The 21,290-nt window shown below is 36.7% G+C and overlaps 1 protein-coding gene across 1 annotated transcript in view; it reads left to right on the top strand.

The window, feature by feature from the left end:
- Nucleotides 1-21,290, top strand: part of LOC150108389 (polynucleotide 5'-hydroxyl-kinase NOL9) — a 148,310-nt gene that overhangs the window by 11,792 nt on the left and 115,228 nt on the right. Inside the window, exon 2 of the mRNA XM_090415794.1 lies at nt 14,149-14,610. Coding sequence (XP_090271920.1) covers nt 14,170-14,610 — 441 coding nt within the window. The 5' untranslated portion in view covers nt 14,149-14,169. The remainder of the gene's footprint in view (nt 1-14,148; nt 14,611-21,290) is intronic.

Genomic DNA, 21,290 nt, shown 5'->3' with positions numbered 1-21,290 from the left:
TCAAGGAAAAGAAGGAGTAGCCATAGTATTCAACACAAAATACGAGGCTGATCTTCTTGAATGGCAGTCAGTCTCAAGTAGAGTAATGCGGGCAAATATGAGAATGGGGAACTGGACAATGAGACTTATTTGTGCCTATGGTCCCACAGAAGGTGCTACTAAGGTAGAAGTGGAGGAATTTTTAGAAAAAGCAATTGACACAATGAAAAATGAAAAGTTGGTCCTTGTTGGGGATCTAAATAGCAGAGTAGGAAATGATTGTGAGACATACAAAAATACTTTGGGAAAATTTGGAGAAAAGAGCAAAGCTAATAATAATGGCAAATATCTGTTGGATTTCTGCTCAGGACATGGACTGGTTATTACTGACACCATGTTCCAACATAAAAATGTGCACAAATTCACATGGAGAGAAGAGGCTAGGAATAAGAAAAGTCTCATTGACTATGTTATTGTTGATAGTGATGTTTTCTCCCTGGTGCAGGACACCAGAGTGTACAGAGGATTTGAAATTAGAAGTGATCACTATTTAGTCTTGAGCAGGATAAAATTAAATTTCATATTGAAAAGAATAACATGTAAGAAAGTTTTAAAGGGAATAAAAGTTGAGCAGCTCTCAGATGTGAGCTGTAGACTTAAATACACAAAGATTATTGAAGGAAAAATGAAAGAGTTTGAGAACAGGAATCAAACCTTGGAGATTCAGTGGCAAACTCTGAAGAAAACATTGATTGATTCTGCCAGAGAGGCATGTGGTGAAGTTGTTTGTAAGGATAAAAAAATCAGAACTCCTTGGTGGACAGAGGAGGTTAAAGAGGCAGTGAAGGAAAAGAAGAAAGCATACCAAAAGTTCCTGTCAAATAAGTCAGCTTGTGCTCTTAGAGAATATAGAGACAAATGTAAGAAAGCTAAACAGTGTGTAAAACTAGCTAAACAAAAGTCATGGGAGGACTTTGGCAAGAATATAGAAAATAAATATCAAGAAGGTGGCAAAATATTCTGGAGGTTGTTGAAGAAGCTTAAGAATGGAGGAAAGAGTGCTGTAAAAGGAATTAGAGATGATAAAGGTGACATGAAAAGGGGAGAAAAAGATATCCTTGAAGTATAGAGTAATTACTTTGAAAAACTGCTAAATGAAACAAGCAGTGATGACAGCACAGTGGTAAAAAACACTGACCAGGCATGCAGTCAGGAATAAATATCCATACTTGAAGTAGAAAAAGCCATCAAAGGCTTGAAATGTGGAAAGGCAACAGGAGTAGATGATATTCGACCAGAAATGCTGAAGTATGGTGGTATAAGAGTCTTACAGTGGCTGCACTGCATAGTTCAGAAAGCCTGGACAGAGGGACGAATTCCCGATGATTGGAGTAGAACTCTCATAGTACACATATATAAAAAGGGAAATAAAACTGCATGTGAGAATTACAGAGGTATTTCCATACTGAGTGTTCCTGGCAAGATCTATGCAAGTATACTTGAGAAATGGTTGAGAAGAATTGTGGAAGAAAAGCTTGGTGAAGAACAAGCTGGATTCAGGCCAAATAGAGGCTGTCAGGATCAGATCTTCACTTTACGACAAATAGTCGAGAAAGCATGGGAATATAACAAAGATCTGTATTTAAGTTTTGTCGATCTGGAAAAGGCATATGACAAGGTGCCAAGAGAGAAGCTATTCAATATGCTGCAGTTATATGGTGTCAATGGGGCATTATATCAAGCAATACTTAGTCTTTATTTGAGTTGTGAGTCAGCAGTTAGAATTGAAGGAAGTACAGGAAGATGGTTTAATGTTAAATCTGGTGTGAGACAAGGATGTACATTATCCCCTCTGTTATTCATTATCTATATGGATCACATTATGAAGGAAAGTGGTATTAAACATGATATCAAAATTGGAGATGTTAATGTCAGCTCTTTGCTTTATGCGGATGATGTTATACTTCTAAATAAATCCGCTACAAGTCTGCAAGATTCTCTGACTAAATTGAATAGCTCTTGTAATAGATATGGTATGAAAGTCAGCAATAAAAAGACAAAGACAATGAAAATAGTCAGAATCATTGAAAATGTCAACTGTGTTGTGAATGGAGAACCTGTGGAACAAGTAAAACATTTCAGCTACTTAGGCACAAATTTTACTGAAGATGGTAAATTAAATATAGAAATAGACAGCAGAATCAGCAAAGCTGGTAGTCAATTGAATAAATTCATATGGAATAAGAGAGAAATTAGTCGGAACACTAAATTAGCTGTATACAAGACAGTGTTCAAACCAGTTTTAACTTATGGATCTGAGAGCTGGGTCAGAAGTAAAACACTTGACCAAAGACTAGAGACTTCAGATATGAGAGTCCTGAGAAAGATTATAGGCGTGAACAGATGGCATCAATGGCAGTATCATATTAAAAACGAGGATATTAGGAAAGAACTTGACATTGTCAGCATCCAGGAATGCATTAGCAGAGCTAATCTCAGGTGGTATGGTCACTTAAACAGAATGGGCGAGGAAAGATTAGCAAAACAAGTGTTCTCTGCCAGGTTGGCAGGAAAACGACCGAGAGGAAGACCAAGATATAGGTGGATTGATACGGTACAAAGTGCTTTAGACGATAGAAATATAAGATCTGATAATATTGGAGTGTTGACAAGTAACAGACTGATTTGGAGGAAAATTGTAGATAGGAAATTAATAATGATGTAATTTTTTTCATGCAGTACTATCACATCCTGTACGCCCCTTGAGGGTACATGGCAGGAATTTGATGATGATGATGATGATTAGATCTCTCTGCTTGAACTGAAATTCACCATCAGCCTCTCCTAATACAAACACATCACAACAATAGCCTGCTGAGAATCCAAAAAACTAGGCATTCTCTTTCATTCAAGATACTATTTTACACCCAACCACCTCTTAACAATATACAAATCCATTTTAAATCTGCCTCTGCTTAGAATACTGATCATGTTTGAGATGAAGCACCTAAAACTTCTCTAAAAATTATTGACGCTGTCCAGAGAAGAACAATTTGACTTATAGATGATCCCTTTCTTACAGATTCATTTCATCTTCTATCTCCTAGACAAAGTGTTTCAGCTCTGTCTATTCTACAGGTACTTCAATGGTCTTTGCTCTACTGAACTGGCAACCATCATTCCTCCACTTTCTGTTGAACTGTTAATACAAGAGCAGTAGTTACCACCTCACAGCCATTTACTGTGTAACTGCAAACACTGAACCTGCTTTCTTCTTCCTTTTTTATTCCATCTACCTCCATCCTCTGGAACAGCCTCCTGCAAAAAAAAAAAAAAAAGTATTTCCAATCGTCAATAAACTTCAGACTTCTGCACCCAGACATAGCACTGGTGTGCTTATGGGTCCTTTGACCTCTCATGTATGGGATCAATAAAAAATAAAATAATAAAAATAAAAAAAAACCTTGAAGACTACAGATATGAGAATTCTGAGAAAGATTAGGGGGAGTAAACAGATGGCTTCAGAGCTAACACCTCAGGTGGTATAATCATTAAACAGAATGGGAGAGCGAAGGTTAGCAAAACAAGTATTCTTTGCCAGAATTGCAGGGAAAAAAAACCTAGAGGAAGACCAAGATCTACGTAGATTGATACAGCAGACAGAAATATAGGATCTGATAATATTGGAGTTTTGACACTGAATTAATTTGGAGGAAAATTGTTCATAGGAAGATAGTAACAATGTAACTTTTTCATGTAGTACCATCATAATATCCTGTATACCCCCCCCCCCCCCCCCCATGATGGTACAAATCAGGAATTCAATGATGATCATGATGATTAAGTGCTGTCTTAAATTTAGCTTTTTAGACAAATTGTAGGTGTAGCAATGTGCTCTCTCTTATTTCACCTCGTGTTGCTAAGAATATGCTTATGCATAGAATCTTTTGAAACTTTGAACTTAAATCATTTCCTCCCCCTCATGTCCAGAGTATGCAGTCTTTGGCCTACAGCCTCTAACTTTTTAGTTTCTCAATAATATCCATACTTGAACCTTTATACACACGCACGTGCCACTTCACATCACTATCCTGTCCAGAAACTTCAAATTTTTAAAATTTTAGCTTCCAGGACAGAACAAAGATTGTTCTCAGGACCTGCACTGCACCTATATCATTCGAACAAAAGGGATACAAAAAAAGAAGAATGTTCCAAACTCCTCACTTCTTCCATACATGCACCATATCTTTACGTGACATCAAAAGTGTCAGGAAAGAACTTGACATTGTGAGCATCGAGGAATGTGTCAGCAGAGCTAATCTCAGATAGTATGATGACTTAAACAGAATGGGAAAGGAAAGAGTAGCAAAACAAGTGTACTTTGCTAGGTTGGCAGGAAAAAGATCCAGAGGAAGACCAAAATGTAAGTGGATTGATACAATAAAAAGTGCCTTAGAAGACAGAAATACAAGATCTTATAATATTGACAGATAAAGCTAATCTGGAGGATAGGAAGTTAGTAATGATCTAAGTTTTTCATATAGTACTATAATAATATCTTGTACCCCCCCCCCCCTTCAGGATGTATGTCAGGAATTTGATGATGATGATGATGATATCAAATGTATATCAGATAAATTGGGTTCCCTTCTAAAACTGCATAGAATTACAACAGTATACAAACCTCTAAACAAAGTTTCCACCTTTCTGAGACAAATTAAGGGATATTCACAAATTCCTTTCTCTTTTCTAGGTATTTACTCTATCCCCTGTCAATGTAGAACTCAGTATTTCAGGCAGACCTTGGTCAGAAAAAAAGAATATAAAAAATCCACGTACTACCACAACGTCTCAGATGACGACTACTTCGCCAAGCAACTTCACAAATTTCAGTTTAAATCAGAGAGAGAGAGAGAGAGAGAGAGAGAGAGAGATCGACTCTTCCTGCTTCCAGGAAGAGTCGATCTTTTGTAGATAAAATTCTACAAAACCATTAACTGGAACAGATCTTGCATTATTCTATGTAGATTTTGGCACACTGCTCTATCCTTCTATCAGCATTAATAACAAAAGTCACCATGAAGAATGCCACTGTCGTCTTCCACGCATGTGACTGCCCTTTCTCTTAAAGTAATTTCATTCTCTGTGTATCATTCCTCTTCAAGTGTCTGTAATATGTTAGCTTGAGCTGGTGAAATGTTGGCTTATAAATAATTAATGATAGTAAGGAAATTATTTATTTTCATTCCATTATTGCATAGTTTTTGCAGATCACAAGTACTTCAACTACAAAAGTAGTCCAAATACGTCAACATTATGAATCAGAATTTCACCATTCTCTCTCTCTCTCTCCTTCTCCATTCTCCTAAAATAAAATATATTTTAAATAGCAATTTTTAGCAATTTACTTTTTGAACAGTTTCGCAATTTACTTGCATTGTGTTGGGTTGTGTTGCAAAGACTGTACATTGTAGTGCCACTATGATAAGAAGGCTCTAACATGTAGGAATAAGGAAGTTGTTGTGCCACTGTATAAAGCACTGGCAGACCACACTTGCCTATTGTGCTCAGATTGGCCACCTGGTTTTCAGTGTGATGTGGAAACATTGGGGAGGAGTAGTACAGAGACAAGTGACTAAGACAATACCAGGACTTTGGAATGCTATCTGTGGAGAGAAGTTGAAGAAATGTGGATTGCAGAGTTTGGTGGAGAGGAGGAAAAGAGGTGATATGATAGTGACGTTTAACTTATTGAGAGGATTTTATTCAGGTGAGAGGGAAAGAACCAGAGGCCATCCCCAGAAAGTATGTAAGAGTGTGGGGAAGAGGGATGTGAGGAGTAGATTTTTTACATGGAGAATTGTCAGTGAATGGAATGTATTACCAGAACATGTTGTTAATGCAAGGACTGTTAAGTATTTTAAGAATGGGTATGATAAATATGTTGTCAGTTGAATGAACTTCCCACGATGAGTCTGCTGACTCCGTGGAGGGTGCAATAATAATAATAAAATATATAAATGTAATATATACATACATATATCTGAGGGTGTTAGATTCATATTAAGGGAAATGACATCACAGATGCAGCTGCTAGATCAGCTCATATTTTTTCAAAATACTGTTTGATGGTACCATATACCTGGCAGGAAACACTGACAAACAGATTGTATGAGATTAGCCTGGAATTAAGCATTGGCAGTCCAGTCAACATAGGAAGAACAGACTAGAGGAGGTTGTTCTTGCTAGGCTACACATAGTTACAGTCATTTTACACATTCTTATACATGATGCAGGTGTTGCCTTTCTCATACCTATGTGTGAGAAATGCAACACCTATCTCACCATTAATCATATTCTGGTGGAGTGCTTGCACTTCAAATGAAAAACAAATTACATTTTTACTTATCTGACTGAGCCATAGATACTCAGGCAGATGTTATCAGACTTGAGCAAATTGCATGGTTTTAAATTAATTTTTAAACACATCTATTTATTCAAATAAATTATTTATTCAAACACATTTGATTAATAGCCCACAATAACCCAGGTTTGAATCCTGATCACTGCAAAGTTTTTTTTAATGAAGTGAAAGTGGATGCGCAAAATCAGAAAAACTAGAGCTTTTAGGAGTGGGGGAAAGCTGTTGGGTGAGTACATGGATACCAATGAGGCAGTTGAGTGTAAGAATGTGCATAAAATGCCTAAGTTAGTACCACTGATAACAAACCGAATGGGATAGTTAGTATAAAGCATAAGGAACGCATTGGGCCTGGGGGGGGGGGGGCTAATGCAATATATTTGCTAATACCAGGAGCATTTGGAACAAGGGGGAGGGTTTTTTTTGACATTGGTTAGTTCATCCTAGCCAAAGGTTATTGGCATTAGTGAGACGTGGCTAACAGGAAGATGATATGGTATGTATGTGTGTGTGTTCAGGGAGGATAGAGAGAAAAGAATGGGGGGAGGGGAGTATTTTCAATGATAGCCGATATATTGCAACCAAAGAGAGTAGAAGTCAAACTACAGGCTAGCAGAAATAGCACATCTGAGGCCATCTGGTGCAGGATAGTGGCCAGCAGAAGAAAATGTACAGTTGGTTCCTTTCTACAGACCAGGGGTTGTAAAGGATGATGGAAATAGCATGCATTGGCAAATAAGCTCAATGAGTGGAGGACAGGTAATTATTATGGGTGACTTCAACTATGGAAACATAGATTGGAAGGAGGAAAGGACACATGGGAAGAAGGAAATGAAATTTATGCAGTTACTAAGGAATAATTACCTCAGGCAGAATGTGATGGAATGTACTAAGGGTTTGAGAGTGCTAGATCTAGTAATTGCATCAGAGAATTTGTCCATAACCAATATGCGACCACAGTGCCACTAATTGGTGAGAGCGGCCATATGGTCTTGACCTGGAAGGTGTCTAAATATGTGGAATTTTCAGTTAAGAGAGTATATGTGGAATTATTATTATTACATCACACCTGCTTAATCACACCGTCTGCATAGTTAGCCGAGTGGTTATGTGCCTCACAACCATATGCCTGGGAAAGGAGTGTCCTGGGTTCGATTCCCGTCGCTGACATGAGGAGCTTAAGGATCTTTCTCAGCCATAGTCAAGTTAGCCGTCTTGGGCGTGGACAGTAGGGGTTTTTTCTCCCCAGTTTATCTGGGGTTTTTCATCCCGCAAAAGCAGGCAAACTGGCCTTGAAAACTCAACACCACTATGGACATAGGTTACACTGGGGCATAGGGCTGACCACCTTATCCTGAGAACAGTTGAGGTCTGAGGATGAATAAACCCTCGACACCGCAAGGTAAAAAGAGGGAAGAAGGAAAATGAAAAAAAAAATGAGACCACACCTCCAGGGAGTCTAAAGACTCATCGAGGGAGGGCATCTATTCTACAACTCTTTGTCTCACTACTCCACCAACCTTCATCATCTAACACTAATGCCATCTACCACCACCTACTCCACTAGTACTTTCACAGACAATCACAAACATCCATACCCACGGCAGGATTCAAACCTGCAGCCTTTTGGCTGGAGAGTGGATACACTAACCACTCGGCCAACCAGGCCGGCATTATAGGGCTGGTAAGTATGACAAACTTAGGAGATTGCTTAGATCAGTGCCATGGCATGTGAAACTGCAAGGACTGGATGTTAATGGTGCATGGGAAGTGGTAAAGGAGTGTTTGAAGGAAGTAATGGCAGACCTAGAGGCAAGAGAATAAATCAAGTAGGAGTCAAATGGATGAATCCCATCATTAAGCTGGAAATAAAAAAAAAAAAAAAAAAAAAAAACTCTATGGAGAGAATTAAAGAGAAAGATGAACTGCAGACACATGAGCAGTTCAAAGCACAGGCCAGAAATGTAATCGATATGGTAAGAAAGGCAAAAACAGAGTATGAAAGGAAATTAGCAGTACAGGCCAAAGATAATCCCAAAGGGTTCTTTCAGTACGTTGCAAGTAAAAGGAAGAATGTTCATGGCAGAATGATTTTAATGAAATCATTCTGCCATGCTGATGGTAGGGAGGTAACTGAATCAGAAAAAATAGTAGAATTACTAGCTTACAATTACTAAGAATCACTTGGCAAGAGTATATCATCCAGGTGCAGTAACAAGAGAGGCAAAGGCTTATATGGAAATTGAGGTAAATGAACTGGCAGTGCATAGCATATTACAGAACCTTGATTAACAGCAATGGGAGTAGATAGCATACCAGCTTGAGTTTTATGAGACATTACTAGGGAATTGGCAGTGCTATTGACTAAGTTGTTTAACCTCAGTTTGGCTTTGGGTTAGTCCCAAGGGGTTGGGTGGAAAGAGGTGGAAAATAGTTTCACTGCATAAATGAGGCTCCAAGACTAATGTTGTAAATTACTGACTGATCAGCATATCAAGAGTCATAGTCAAGGTACTGGAGAAGATGGTCAATAGTAAAATACAAGAATCGATAGACAGAAATGAGATACAGATGGGGTATGGACATGGTTTTATAAGGTGTAGGTTGTGCCTCAGTAACTTGCTCATGTTTTATAATATGGTGACAGCTAAGTTGGATAAAGATAATGGGTTTATGCCAGCCTGGTTGGCTTATCCACTCTTCAGCCAAAAGGCTGCAGGTTCGAATCCTGCCATGGGCATGGATATTTGTGATTGTCTTTCACCTTCATACATTCATTTTCATGCAACTATATACACTCTCCCAAGAATGGAGTGGGTTACCATGAGAGAAGTAGACCCTACCCTCCCACAATGGGTGAGACTTTACCCAGTAGTTGGGAAGATGCAGGCTAAAAACAAACGATGGGTTTGCAGTGATAGTGCTGGACTTTTGCAAAGGCTTTTGACAGGATACCACAATCGATTCAATAAATTGCAGCACGTGGGGATGGATATAAAGTTGATTCAAGTGGATAAGAGGGTTGTTGATGGAGAGATATCAGAAAGTAGTTTATTCAGGAGTAGAGTCTGGTAGAAGGCCTGTGACTAGTGGCATGCCACAGGGCTCCATTCTTAGGCCACTACTATGTAATTTGTACATTAATGATATAGGAAAGGATTTGAGAGGAACTATTCAGTTGCTTGCCAATGATGCAAAATTGGGTAGAGAAATAGTTAATACGGATGATGTTAAAATTTTGCAGGATGATTTGGATAGACTGGTGATCTGGGCAATGGAGAATGGATATCAGTTTAATGTGGAAAAGTGTAAGGTTATGCATTTAAGGGCAGAAAGATTACAAGCTGTGTACCACATTGATGGAACTGTGCTCCAGGAAATTGATGAAGCCAGGAATTAGGGAGTTAAAGTTACAGAGCATATTGCAAAAGTGGCTAAAGCAGGTCATCAGATTACTTGGTTACTGAAGAATACCCTGAGGAGCAAAGACAGCAGGTTATTAGGCCTCTTTATTGAGCCTTGGTATGACTCTGATTACTGTGTGCAGATCTGGACACCTGAGTTTCTTGGTGATGAGGTGGAGAGGACCTAGATAAGAGTGACCAAGATAATACCAAGTCTATGAAATGAACCTTATGAGGACAGGTTGAAGATTTGTGGGTTACAGAAATTGGTTGACGAGTGAAAAAGGAGTGATATGATTGAGACATACAAATTTCTGAAGGGTTTTTATAAGATTAAAAAGAGGAAATTTTTCAGAACAGGTCTAGGTGGGAGAACTAGGGGGCCATATTGTATGCCCACACTTCATAGAGCCGACCTTGGCAATGTGCCAAGAATAGTCAATTCATGCTGAAGAGGAGAGAGAGAAAAATAAAGGATGTACGAATTATTATCAACACACGAAATCACGTGCTTTATACGTAAATTTTTAAACTGTTCTACAAGCAAACTAGGTACCACTTTAAGAACTAGAATTTTCATAAAAGAAAAGCTAATTTTCCAACGTATAATAATAACCAGTCATCCCACAAAACGCATTGATTACCCTGATATTGGAATGGATTCTCCTTCTTTTGACATGCGCAGAAGTGTCGAAGGGTCTTGCATCTGTCAGTGTACAGTACTTGGAAACTGAGTAAGAATCTAGTTAGCAGGGGTGTCAAGACTAGATTTTTTGTTTGGAGATTGGTAAATGATTGGAATGAGTTGCCAGTCTGTTGTGGGTGCTATGACTGTCAATGAGTTCAAAGCTAAGTATGATAGATGCTGCGTGAATGTTGGATAGTGCTTGGTATGAGGTTTAAGGCCTCCCTTGATGAATCTTAGGACTTCATGGAGTACCCCATAATAATAATAATATATCATTTACAAACAAGTTAAACAGCAGCAGCCTAAGAGCAGAACCCTGGATCATTCCACTGGTTACCCTGTGTTTTTGAAACACTGTTGCTTCATCATACACAACTTGCTTGTATTATTCAGAGTCAATCTCTGATCCATCTAATCAATATACTATCTATTCCTATCATATCTACTGTCTCTATATACTGTATCTATATTACTATTTCAATCGTTATACTATCTATCTATTCATATCATATCAACAACTTATCATATAGTAATCAATCAAATGCCTTTTCAGTCCAAGAATATTACTGTATATGTCTCCCTTATCTAACACCCTTATCACCTTCTCATAAAATGCAAGTAAATTTCTAAAACAGGACCTGCCCTTTACAAATTCCATGCTGACCATCATAAAGAATACTATGCCAATCAGCCCAATCTTCTACTTTATTCTTAATCAATCTCCCCAACACCTTGACTTCAACTACAGCAACACTTGACTTCAAATTGCAAGCCCCTTGTTTTTTTGTTTACTTTTTTATTTTTTCAAAAAAAAAAAAAAGAAAAAAACATAATTTTTTTAAATATATTAAGCGAAAAACTCATACGGTAACCTAACAAAGTGATTTTATTAAATAAAATATTATAGTTACTGTTACTACCATTTTACAAATAAGAATTCACTTTTGGTAATCGCATATAAATAAATAGGACTATAAAATAATGTCCCTTTATTGGTACCGTTGATTATCACTTGAATCGCAAACAAAAGAATTTTATTTTGTTTATACAAAATGCAGACTATTTTATATGTGCGATTATAAAAGATTTTATTCTTATTATATTTTGATAGTTAATAAATGTTTTTATGTAAGATCATATGTAACACAGATGACTATGTGCAAATATTTCATGTTTAGATCATGAAAGATTTGTTTAGAAATGATAGCCTTTACATGTTGATTGTCCCATCATACTTTTTGATTGGCATTTGTACACAAGCTGTATTAATAAACGTTTTGTGTGAAATATGGCCTCTTTTTTGCTCGATGATGCAAGCCCTTTGTTAAAATTTCTGTAGCTCACCACTGGTTATACAGACTAGTCTATAATTAGAAACTTCTGTCACAGGACCATGCCTGTGGAGTGGTACTATTTTGTCTTCTTTCCACTCCTTAGGAACCTTACCCACTGCAAGACTTTCAATCAATAACCAGGTGAAGGGCATAGCTAACTGTTGTGCACATTCCTTAAAAATATGTGATGATACATGGTGCCTTATTGACGTTTAACCCAGTCAACACCTGCTACATCTCTGATTCTTTCACTTCCAGTTCTCCTAATACTTGCCTCTATATATTGCACAGCATCATTTACACCAGTATGATATACACTAATAAAGCACTCATTCAGTAATTCCACTATATCCTTTTCAACAGTCACTCTGCTGTCATAACTTATCCACTAGTGTCAAACTACCATAATTATTCTTCCTTTTGCTTGCTGTATAGTGGAAAAATTCCCTTGAGTTAGCCTTGTCCTGACCAGCCAATCTCCTCTAATACTGTACCTTTTCTTTCTTTACCATGCTTGTCACCTTCCTAGCCTTCATATTAGTCTCATCATGGATCTGATCACCACTAACTTGTATCTCCTCCATAACATTCTTTTCCAACACAGTTTGCTAGATTTCACTCTTCACCCATTTCAATCCTAATGACTCTATTTACTCACTTGACTCTTGGTATGCAGTCATCTGCCTTATGAATTCCCATGGACTGTCAATATCTTTTCTGCGCAGCTTATCTACCTGACATATTGATGCTAGCATACTGTAGAGCTTACCATGGTAACCTACTTTATAATTCCGCAATCCTTTTTGAACAGTAACCTTTTCATGTTCTCCACTTTCCAAACAAGTATATCATGATTACTTCACCAGTTGGTGGCAGTATTAATACCTTATTAACAATTAGCTTATTAACTATATCTTGTTAAATTATTACCAAATCCAATTCTCCGAAACCTCTAGTTGCATCTCTCACATGCTACTTAAGATATTTATCCCTCAGAAATTCAACAGATTCACACTCTTTCTTTCATTCTGTATTCCTGTAATTAAAGTTTCCCATCAGGGTCGCCTTCTTTTTACATTCCCAACCAATTTGCCTAAACATTTCACAATTAGTATTTCTACATTCCCTGGCCTATAACAGCATCCCCTCAGATATACTAGATTGTTAATTTCAACTTCACATCACACATTCAAAATCTGTGCATTTACTCTTAACTTCAAAACTATGTGGACACAAGTCCTTTGCATTCATTAACATATTCCTCCCCCCCCCCCCCCTCTTTGTCGCCTTCCTTTTCTTCTGGCAAATTATATATCCTTCCATTTCTATTTCTGAACATTTCATCATCCTCAGACAACTAAGTTTCACTTATGCCTGTGATCTTTGGGCATACTGACTCAATTGATGTAACTCAGTCAGTTCAGTGAGTGAATATGAAAGGATAAAATAGTGACTCTATTTTCCTTTTTTTTTTTTTTTGTTATAGATAAGCAGTTTCAAGCTGTGTTCACTTACTGAAATTCCTTTTAATTAACAACTTTAGTAAACTATTGTTTAACAAGTGGTTTGAAAGTTATTTAATTCTGTTTTTAACTTATCAACAGTGAAATGATCTATTTATTTAACTAATTTAGGGTTGAATAATTTTTAAGTTATTTTCTCATAAAACTAGTTTATTTCACAAGTTATTTATTTGAATGTTGTGCACCATTTAATATCAGAAAGAAGAATTTCTAGAATAATCTATTGGTATCCTAGAAATTTTTACTGTGCATCATCTAGTTTAATAGGTGCTACTACTACCTTTTTAATTTATAATTTTTTCTTTTACTTTTTCAACCTTAATCTTTCAAATGATCCATTCATCACTCTTCAAAAATACTGTTTTGAAAAAATAGTGATTTGTTGTAACACACAATATGAATGTGAAAAATGAACTGTTGAAATATGACAAATAATCATCTTTTGGAAGAAGATAAGGTTATATATATATATATTATTATTATTACATGACATCTCCAGGGAAGTCCATGGACTCATCGACGGAGGGCACTTGCTCTACAACTCTCTGTTTCCATCACCAACTCCATCTACAACTAACTGCATCTACACCATCTATCGCTGACCACCACCACCAGTATTTTCACAGACAATCACAAACATCCATGGCAAGATTCGAACCTGCAGCCTTTTGACTGGAGAGCTGATAATATAAACATATAGAAGAGTATTTAGTTGTGCCACCTACAATATATATATATATATATATTTTTTTTTTTTTTTTTTAATTTAATTTAATTTTATTTTTTTGTTTCTTTACAGGATTTGGATTATTTAAGAACAATGGGGAAAAAGTTGAGACATAAGAAAATTTTAAATAAGCCATCTTCAAAAATTTCTGGTGGGCATACTAGTATAAGTCAAGCTAAATGTCTGAATGGTATAAAACATAAAATGAAAAATATAAACAAGTGGCAGAAAAAAAAAAAGTATAATGCCTTTAAATTTCAGATAGCTGAAATGAAAAAAGAAACAAAATTATCTTGTGATAGAAAACATGTTAAAGTGGTTGATAATTGGGATGAACAATGTGGAGCTAGTTTTTCAGAACTGTTTTTAGCTAATGATCTCCAGAATGTTCCTGATGATGTTTCTGATACTGAAGGACTGCCTTCTTTTTTGATGGATGGATTTAATGAACTGCTTTCTGAAGAAGAAGATGATGATGATGATATATCTTCAGAATACAGTATAAGATCTGCAAAAATCAACAGTAATGAAAAAGTAAGTATATCATTCTTTTTTCTTTAGGTACTTTATTATCAAAGGAAAAATTTACTCCAGAACAACTGTACTGTATAAAACCAGAATGTTTTGCCACATTCATTACTGTAGTATGCTAAATTGCAACTATTTTATTTTTATTGCTATAGGTACTAAAAATGTACGATTTAAATTTTAGTGGAGTAATAATAATAATTATTATTATTCACAACCTCCATAGAGTCTTAAGATTCATTGTGGCAGGCCCATCTTAAACAACACAAAGTCTGTCATACCATTCCTTAAACTCATTCACTGTTCTTGCTCTCACTACCTTATCACGCAGTGGATTCCATGGTCTAACCACCCTCCTTGCAAAGAAACCACTTCTCACCCTCTTGCTCACCACTTCTATTCATAAGTTTCAGGGATGGACCCTCATCCTTGCTCCTTCCTGTTGATTTATCATATGAAAGATCTTCCCAGTTCAATCCTGTAACTACTCCTCAGTAGTTTAAATGTCTCAATCATATCACCTCTCCTTCTATCTATCAAACTCTGCAGTCTGTATGCCCTCATTCTATTCACATAGCTAAGATTGTACAGTACTGATATCAGTTTTGTTATTTGCCTCTGTACCCTTTCCAAGGTTAATTTATTCCCTTCAAATCCTAGTGACCAAATCTGAGCATAATAATCCATGTGGGGTCTGATCAGGGCTCTGATCTGTTTCTCCCTGGTTACTGTCCTCAGTATTGCAGCAGTCCTATGGGTTGCCTTCACCATCTTTGAGGTCCCTTGCTTCCTCCACTTCTTCTAATACAGTTCCCCCCCCCCCCCCAGCAGAGTATTTAGTCTCTCACTGATGGATCCAAAAAAACTTTTAAGACCTTCCAATTGCTGAATTAAGTTGCACTCTCCATTCATTTGCCCATCTGTCTAGCAAAATCAAATCCTACTGAAAGCTACCACATCGACACTATTACTAATAACCCTTCCCAGCTTCACATCATCTTCACATAGCTGAATATCTCATTGCAATCTATTGGCAATGGCATTGATATAAAGGTTAAACAATATCAGTCCCAGTACTTATCCCTGAGGGACCCACTTATAACCTTCTGCTTCCTTGATACTGCTTCCAAGTAGATAACTCTGATAATTATCAGACAGCCAATCCCCAATCTGGTTCTCTAAACCCGATATCCAAATCTTTTCTTGTGGCACCATGTCAAATGCTTTTATAAAATCCAAAAAAAAAAAAAAAAAAAATGGCAGTCCACATCAAAGGCAATTGGGTAATTAAAACAAGAGCATCTGTTAACAAATCCGCTGACCCTCACAGATACCATTACTGTCATTTGCCCAATGCTGTATATGATCTCTTACTGATTTCTCTAAAATCTTAACAACTATAGAAGAAATACAAATGGGCCTATAGTTTGACACTTCCATTCTACTACCACCCTTATGCCATGGAACTATCTTACTCTCCTTTCACTCCATGGGCACTTTTCCCATAACCAGATTCTCATTGAAAAGCCAAGTCAGTGGAGCTTCCAGTTCCTGAGCAAGTTTTCTAAAAACATGAAATTTCATTCAGTACCATTGCTTCATCAACATCCAGAGAACTTAGTATTATTAACAACACACTCTTCTCTTGCACTTATAAACCTTGAACACTCCCCATCCCTCTGGTAATAAAACCCTCTTTTTTTAGGATGAAATACCCAAATAAAGTGATTATTAAACAACTTACTATATCTTCTGCTCTCTGGTTTGTCTAACAATGTCATTCTTCTGCAATTATTTCTGCTCTTGCTGGCCACATAATGGAAAGAATTCTTTCAGATTTTTCTTGGATTTCAGGGTTAATCTTCTCATATTCAAGTTTTGCCTTCCTTACTGTGCTAATCATTTTCCCAGCCTGTATTTTATATTCCTTATGCAACTGCTCTCCACCTCTTTCCTTATAATTTTTCTTTAACCTCCTTTTCATCTGCAGTTCCTGTTCTATATCATTAGTCATCCACTTTAAACCAGATCTTATTCTCTTTTTCACTTGAGGTATACAACTTGCCATTGCTGCTAATAAATATTTCTTCACAATTTCCCATGCACTGGTGATATCTCACTTCCAATTCTTAAACCAAAGAAGCTATCCCAAGCTGATTTATAAGATTATTATACTCACCTGCCATATAATCATCATCATCATCAAATTCCTGACATTTACCCTCAAGGGGTGTACAGGATATGATAGCACTACATGAAAAACTTACATCACCACTAACTTATCTACAATTTTCGTCCAAATCAATCTGTTACCTGTCAAGACTCCAACATTATCAGATCTTATATTTCTGTCTTTAAGGCACTTGTTCATCTGTTCATTCCCCTAATCTTTCTCAGGACTCTCATATCTACAGTCTCTAATTTGGTCAAGTATTTTATTTCTAACCCAGCTGTCTGATCCATAAGTTAAAATTGGCTTGAACACTATTGTATACAGCTAATTTAGTGTTTTGACTAATTTCTCTCTTATTCCATACAGATTTATTCAGTTGACTTCCTACCATACCACCTTTGTTGATTCTGTTGTCTGCTTACATATTTAATTTACCATCTTCACTAAAAATCATGCCTAAGTAGCTGAAATGTTTTACTTGTTCTATAGGTTCTCCAGTCACAGTGCAGTTGATATTTTCCATGTTTCTGCCTATTTGGATAGTCTTTGTCTTGTTATTGCTGATTTTCATACCAAATTTATTACAACAGTTATTCAATTTAGTCAGGAAATCTTGGAGACTTGTGATGGATTTATTTAAAAGTATAACATCATCTGCATAAAGTAAAGAGCTGATATTAACATCTCCAATTTTGATATCAGTTTTAATACCATAATGTGATCTATATCTTTCCTTCATAATGTGATCTATATAGATAATGAAAAACAGAGGGGGAGGGGGGGAGAGATAACGTACATCCTTGTCTGACACCAGATTTAACATTAATCATCTTCCTGTACTACTTCCTTCAATTCTAACTGCTGGCTTACAATTGAAATAAAGACTAAGTATTGCTTGATATTATGCCCCATTGACACCATACAACTGTAGTGTTTTGAATAGCTTTTCTCTTGACACCTTGTATTATGTCTTTTCCAGATCTACAAAACATAAATACAGATCTTTGTTATATTACTATGATTTCTTAACTATTTGTCGTAAAGTGAAAATCTGATCCTGTCAGCCTCGTTCTTCACCAAGCTTTCCTTCCACAATCCTCCTCAACTGTTTCTCAAGTATACTCATAAATTTTACCAGGAACACTCAGTAGGGAAGTACCTCTGTAATTCTCACATTCAGTTTTATTTCCCTTTTCATATATGGGAACTTGAGAGCTCTACTCCAATCATTTGGAATTCGTCCCTCTGTCCAGGCCTTCTGCAGCCACTGCAAAACTTTTATACCTCCATACTTGAGCATTTCTGGTCGAATATCATCTACTCTAGCTGCCTTTTCACATTTCAGACCTTTGATGACTTTTTCTACTTCAAGTATGGATATGTATTCCTGATTGCATGCCTGTTGAGGGTTTTTTACTACTGCGCTGTTGCTGATTGCTTCATTTAGTAATTTTTCAAAGTAATTACTCCATACATCAAGGATATCTTTTTCTCCAATTTTCATGTCACCGTTATTATCTCTAATTCCTTTCACAGCACTCTTTTCTCCATTTCTGAGCATTTTCAACAGCCTCCAGAATATTTTGCCATCTTCCTGATATTTAATATTTATGCCCTTACCAAAGTGTTTTCAAGACTTCCATTTAGCTAGTTTAACAGTGTTTAGCTTTCTTACATTTGTCTCTGTATTCACTAAGAGCACAAGCTGACTTATTCGCCAGGAACTTTTGATATGCTTTCTTCTTTTCCTTCGCTGCCTCTTTAACTTCCTGTGTCCATCATGGAGTTCTCATTTTTCTATCCTTGCAGACAACCTCACCACATGCCTCTCTGGTTGAATCAATCAATGTTTTCTTCGGGGCTTGCCACTTAATCTCCAAGGTATGGTTCATGTTCTCAAACTCATTTTTTTCTTGAATAATGTTTGTGTATTTTAGTCTACAGTTCACATCTGAAAGCTGCTCAACTTTTATTTACTTTAAAACTTTCTTACATGTTCTTCTTTTCAGTATGAAATTCAATTTTATCCTGTTCAAGACTAAATGGTGATCACTTCCAATTTGAAATCATCTGTACACTCTGCTGTCTTGCACCAGTGAGTAAACATCACTATCAACAATAACATAGTCAATGAGACTTTTCTTGTTTCTTGCCTCTTCTCTCTATGTGAATTTGTGCACATTTGTATGTTGGAACATGTTTTAGGAATAACCAGTCCATATCCTGAGCAAAAATCCAACAAGTATTTGCCATTATTATTAGCTTTGCTCTTTTCTCCAAATTTTCTCAAAATATTTTTCTATGTCTAACAATCATTTCCTACTCTGCTATTTAGATCCCTAACAAGGAACAAGTTTTCCTTTTTCATTGTGCCAGTTGCTTTCTATAAAGCCTCAAAAAATTCCTCCACTTTTAGCTTAGTAGAACCTTCTGTGGGACCATAGGCACAAATAAATCTCATTGTCCACTTCCCCGTTCTGATATTTGGCCACATCACTCTACGTGATATTACCTGCCATTCAAGAAGATTAGCCTCATATTTTGTATTGAATACTGTGGCTACTCTTCTTTTCCCTTGATTGTCATTGCCTGAATATAACATTTTGTATTTATTGCTCAGAAAGATATCACCAGTTTTTGTCTTTTTTGTTTCAGTAGACTCTATTATGTTAATCTGGTACTTATCCAATTCCTCAGCTAGTTCCATTTCTTTGCTGTTCAGGCTTCTTATGTTGATAGTACCAATCTTGAACTCTGGCGATGTTGAGTTGGGGTGTGTTTCAGGGTTTGTACCAGTAGCTGACATTTTGCTGTTCACCCTTGTTCCCTGGCGAAAACAACAGGGATCTTGTTTAACCAGGAGACGCCCTAGCTGGCAGGAAATCCTGTCATGGTGTACCATCATTTCATATTGCGGTTTAAAACCAATAAGAATACAATTTGTTCAGCTAAATCCTGATTTGTCAACTCATCCCCGTTCGTTCAGTATCTAGTAGATACCTTAGATACCTAACAGGGTGCACCACGAGAAGGTGAAGATTGGACATTAGGTCAGAAGTCCTGGTCGGTTCTCTGCATTCCTTAAAAGGCTACATGGAGGTCTCTTCCCAGTAGCCTTTACCCTTAAGTCAAGACCACATGGTCTCTCTCTCTCTCTCTCTCTCTCTCTCTCCAGCTCGGAAAGGGATGACATTTCAATTACAATCAGATGCTCTCATGCCAGGACTAAATCCAAAAGTCTCATCTTGTTTCTTCTTCAACATTTTGCCTGAGGCATTTATCCCTCAAGAATTCCAAAAATTCCATTCCCCTTATTACTACTACAACTACATGCTGTTTCCTCTTCCAAATTTATGCAGCTGTAGTTGAAATCTCCCATAATGATCACTTGTTTTGCACTTGCCAAACTCAACTGCATAAACATTTCTTGCTCCTCAAACTCTACATTCCTTGGCCTATAGCAAAATCCCAATAAGTATCCTCTCCTGCACACTACCATCTCACACTCTATACTCTCAAACCATTAGTCCCTTCAAATCCTCCACTCTGAGAGGACACAACTCATCATTTATCATAAGCAATACTCCACCATCTTGTTTGCCTCTTCCTATCCTGCTTAAATACACCATACCCTTCTATTTCTATTCCTGACAGTACCATTTCTGAATTGCTACTCAATTCACACTGCCTCTTAGGTCATTTGCACCCACCATCACAATCATCTCATCTACTCTTTCATTTCACTTAATTGCCCTAGTCACGCTTCTCTAGCAGGATTCTGTTTTGCACTCCCAAATGATTGAATCTCCATACATCACACCTCACTGCTCCATTCATTTTTGGCTCACCTGCATCTCTCTCTCTCTCCCTCCTTGCATTTTCAGTTAGAATTAGCAACCTTTTTTATTACTAATTTGAAGTTGAGGGAACATTAGAATCATTTTGAATTATTCAGGATTTAAGTTATATTTTTTTTTTGAAGATTATTGTAAGATTGAAATAGAGAGCAATGTTTCGAAAATGTCCTTATTACAAAACAAAAAAAAAAAAATTCATAAATGTAATTTAAGAAGCTGGTGATTTTTGTTGGGTTTTATTTATTCCTTTTCAAAATAGACAAAAATTCAAATTAACCCCTTTAATGCCTCACCTTGAAATAATCCCCAATCTTGTGCTTTGTTGTTGTTGTTTGTGGAGAAATTTCTAGGCTCATCCTTTATGGTTAATCATCTAGAAAAATTTCCAGAGACCTTATATTGTGTATTTGCATATAAAATGTTAACAAATCTTGGAAGTGAGAGATATGAAATCTGAGAACTGTTTGATTGTGACTCAGATTCTTATACAGAGGATGTACAGGATATTATGACAGTCTGCATCATTAAGTTTACATTATTACTGATCTCCTATCAGCAGTTTTCCTTCAAATTAGTCTATTACTTGTCAGCACTCCAATATTATCTTACATAATATTTCAGTCTTCTAAGGCAGTTTTGACTGAATCAGTCCATCT

The sequence above is a fragment of the Typopeltis vanoorti genome, chromosome 3, assembly GCF_054136105.1.
Source record: "Typopeltis vanoorti isolate ZY-2024b chromosome 3, IOZ_Tvanoo_1.0, whole genome shotgun sequence".
Taxonomy (NCBI): domain Eukaryota; kingdom Metazoa; phylum Arthropoda; class Arachnida; order Uropygi; family Thelyphonidae; genus Typopeltis; species Typopeltis vanoorti.
Note: the sequence above shows the minus strand (reverse complement) of the source record. Positions and strands in the feature narration are given on the sequence as shown.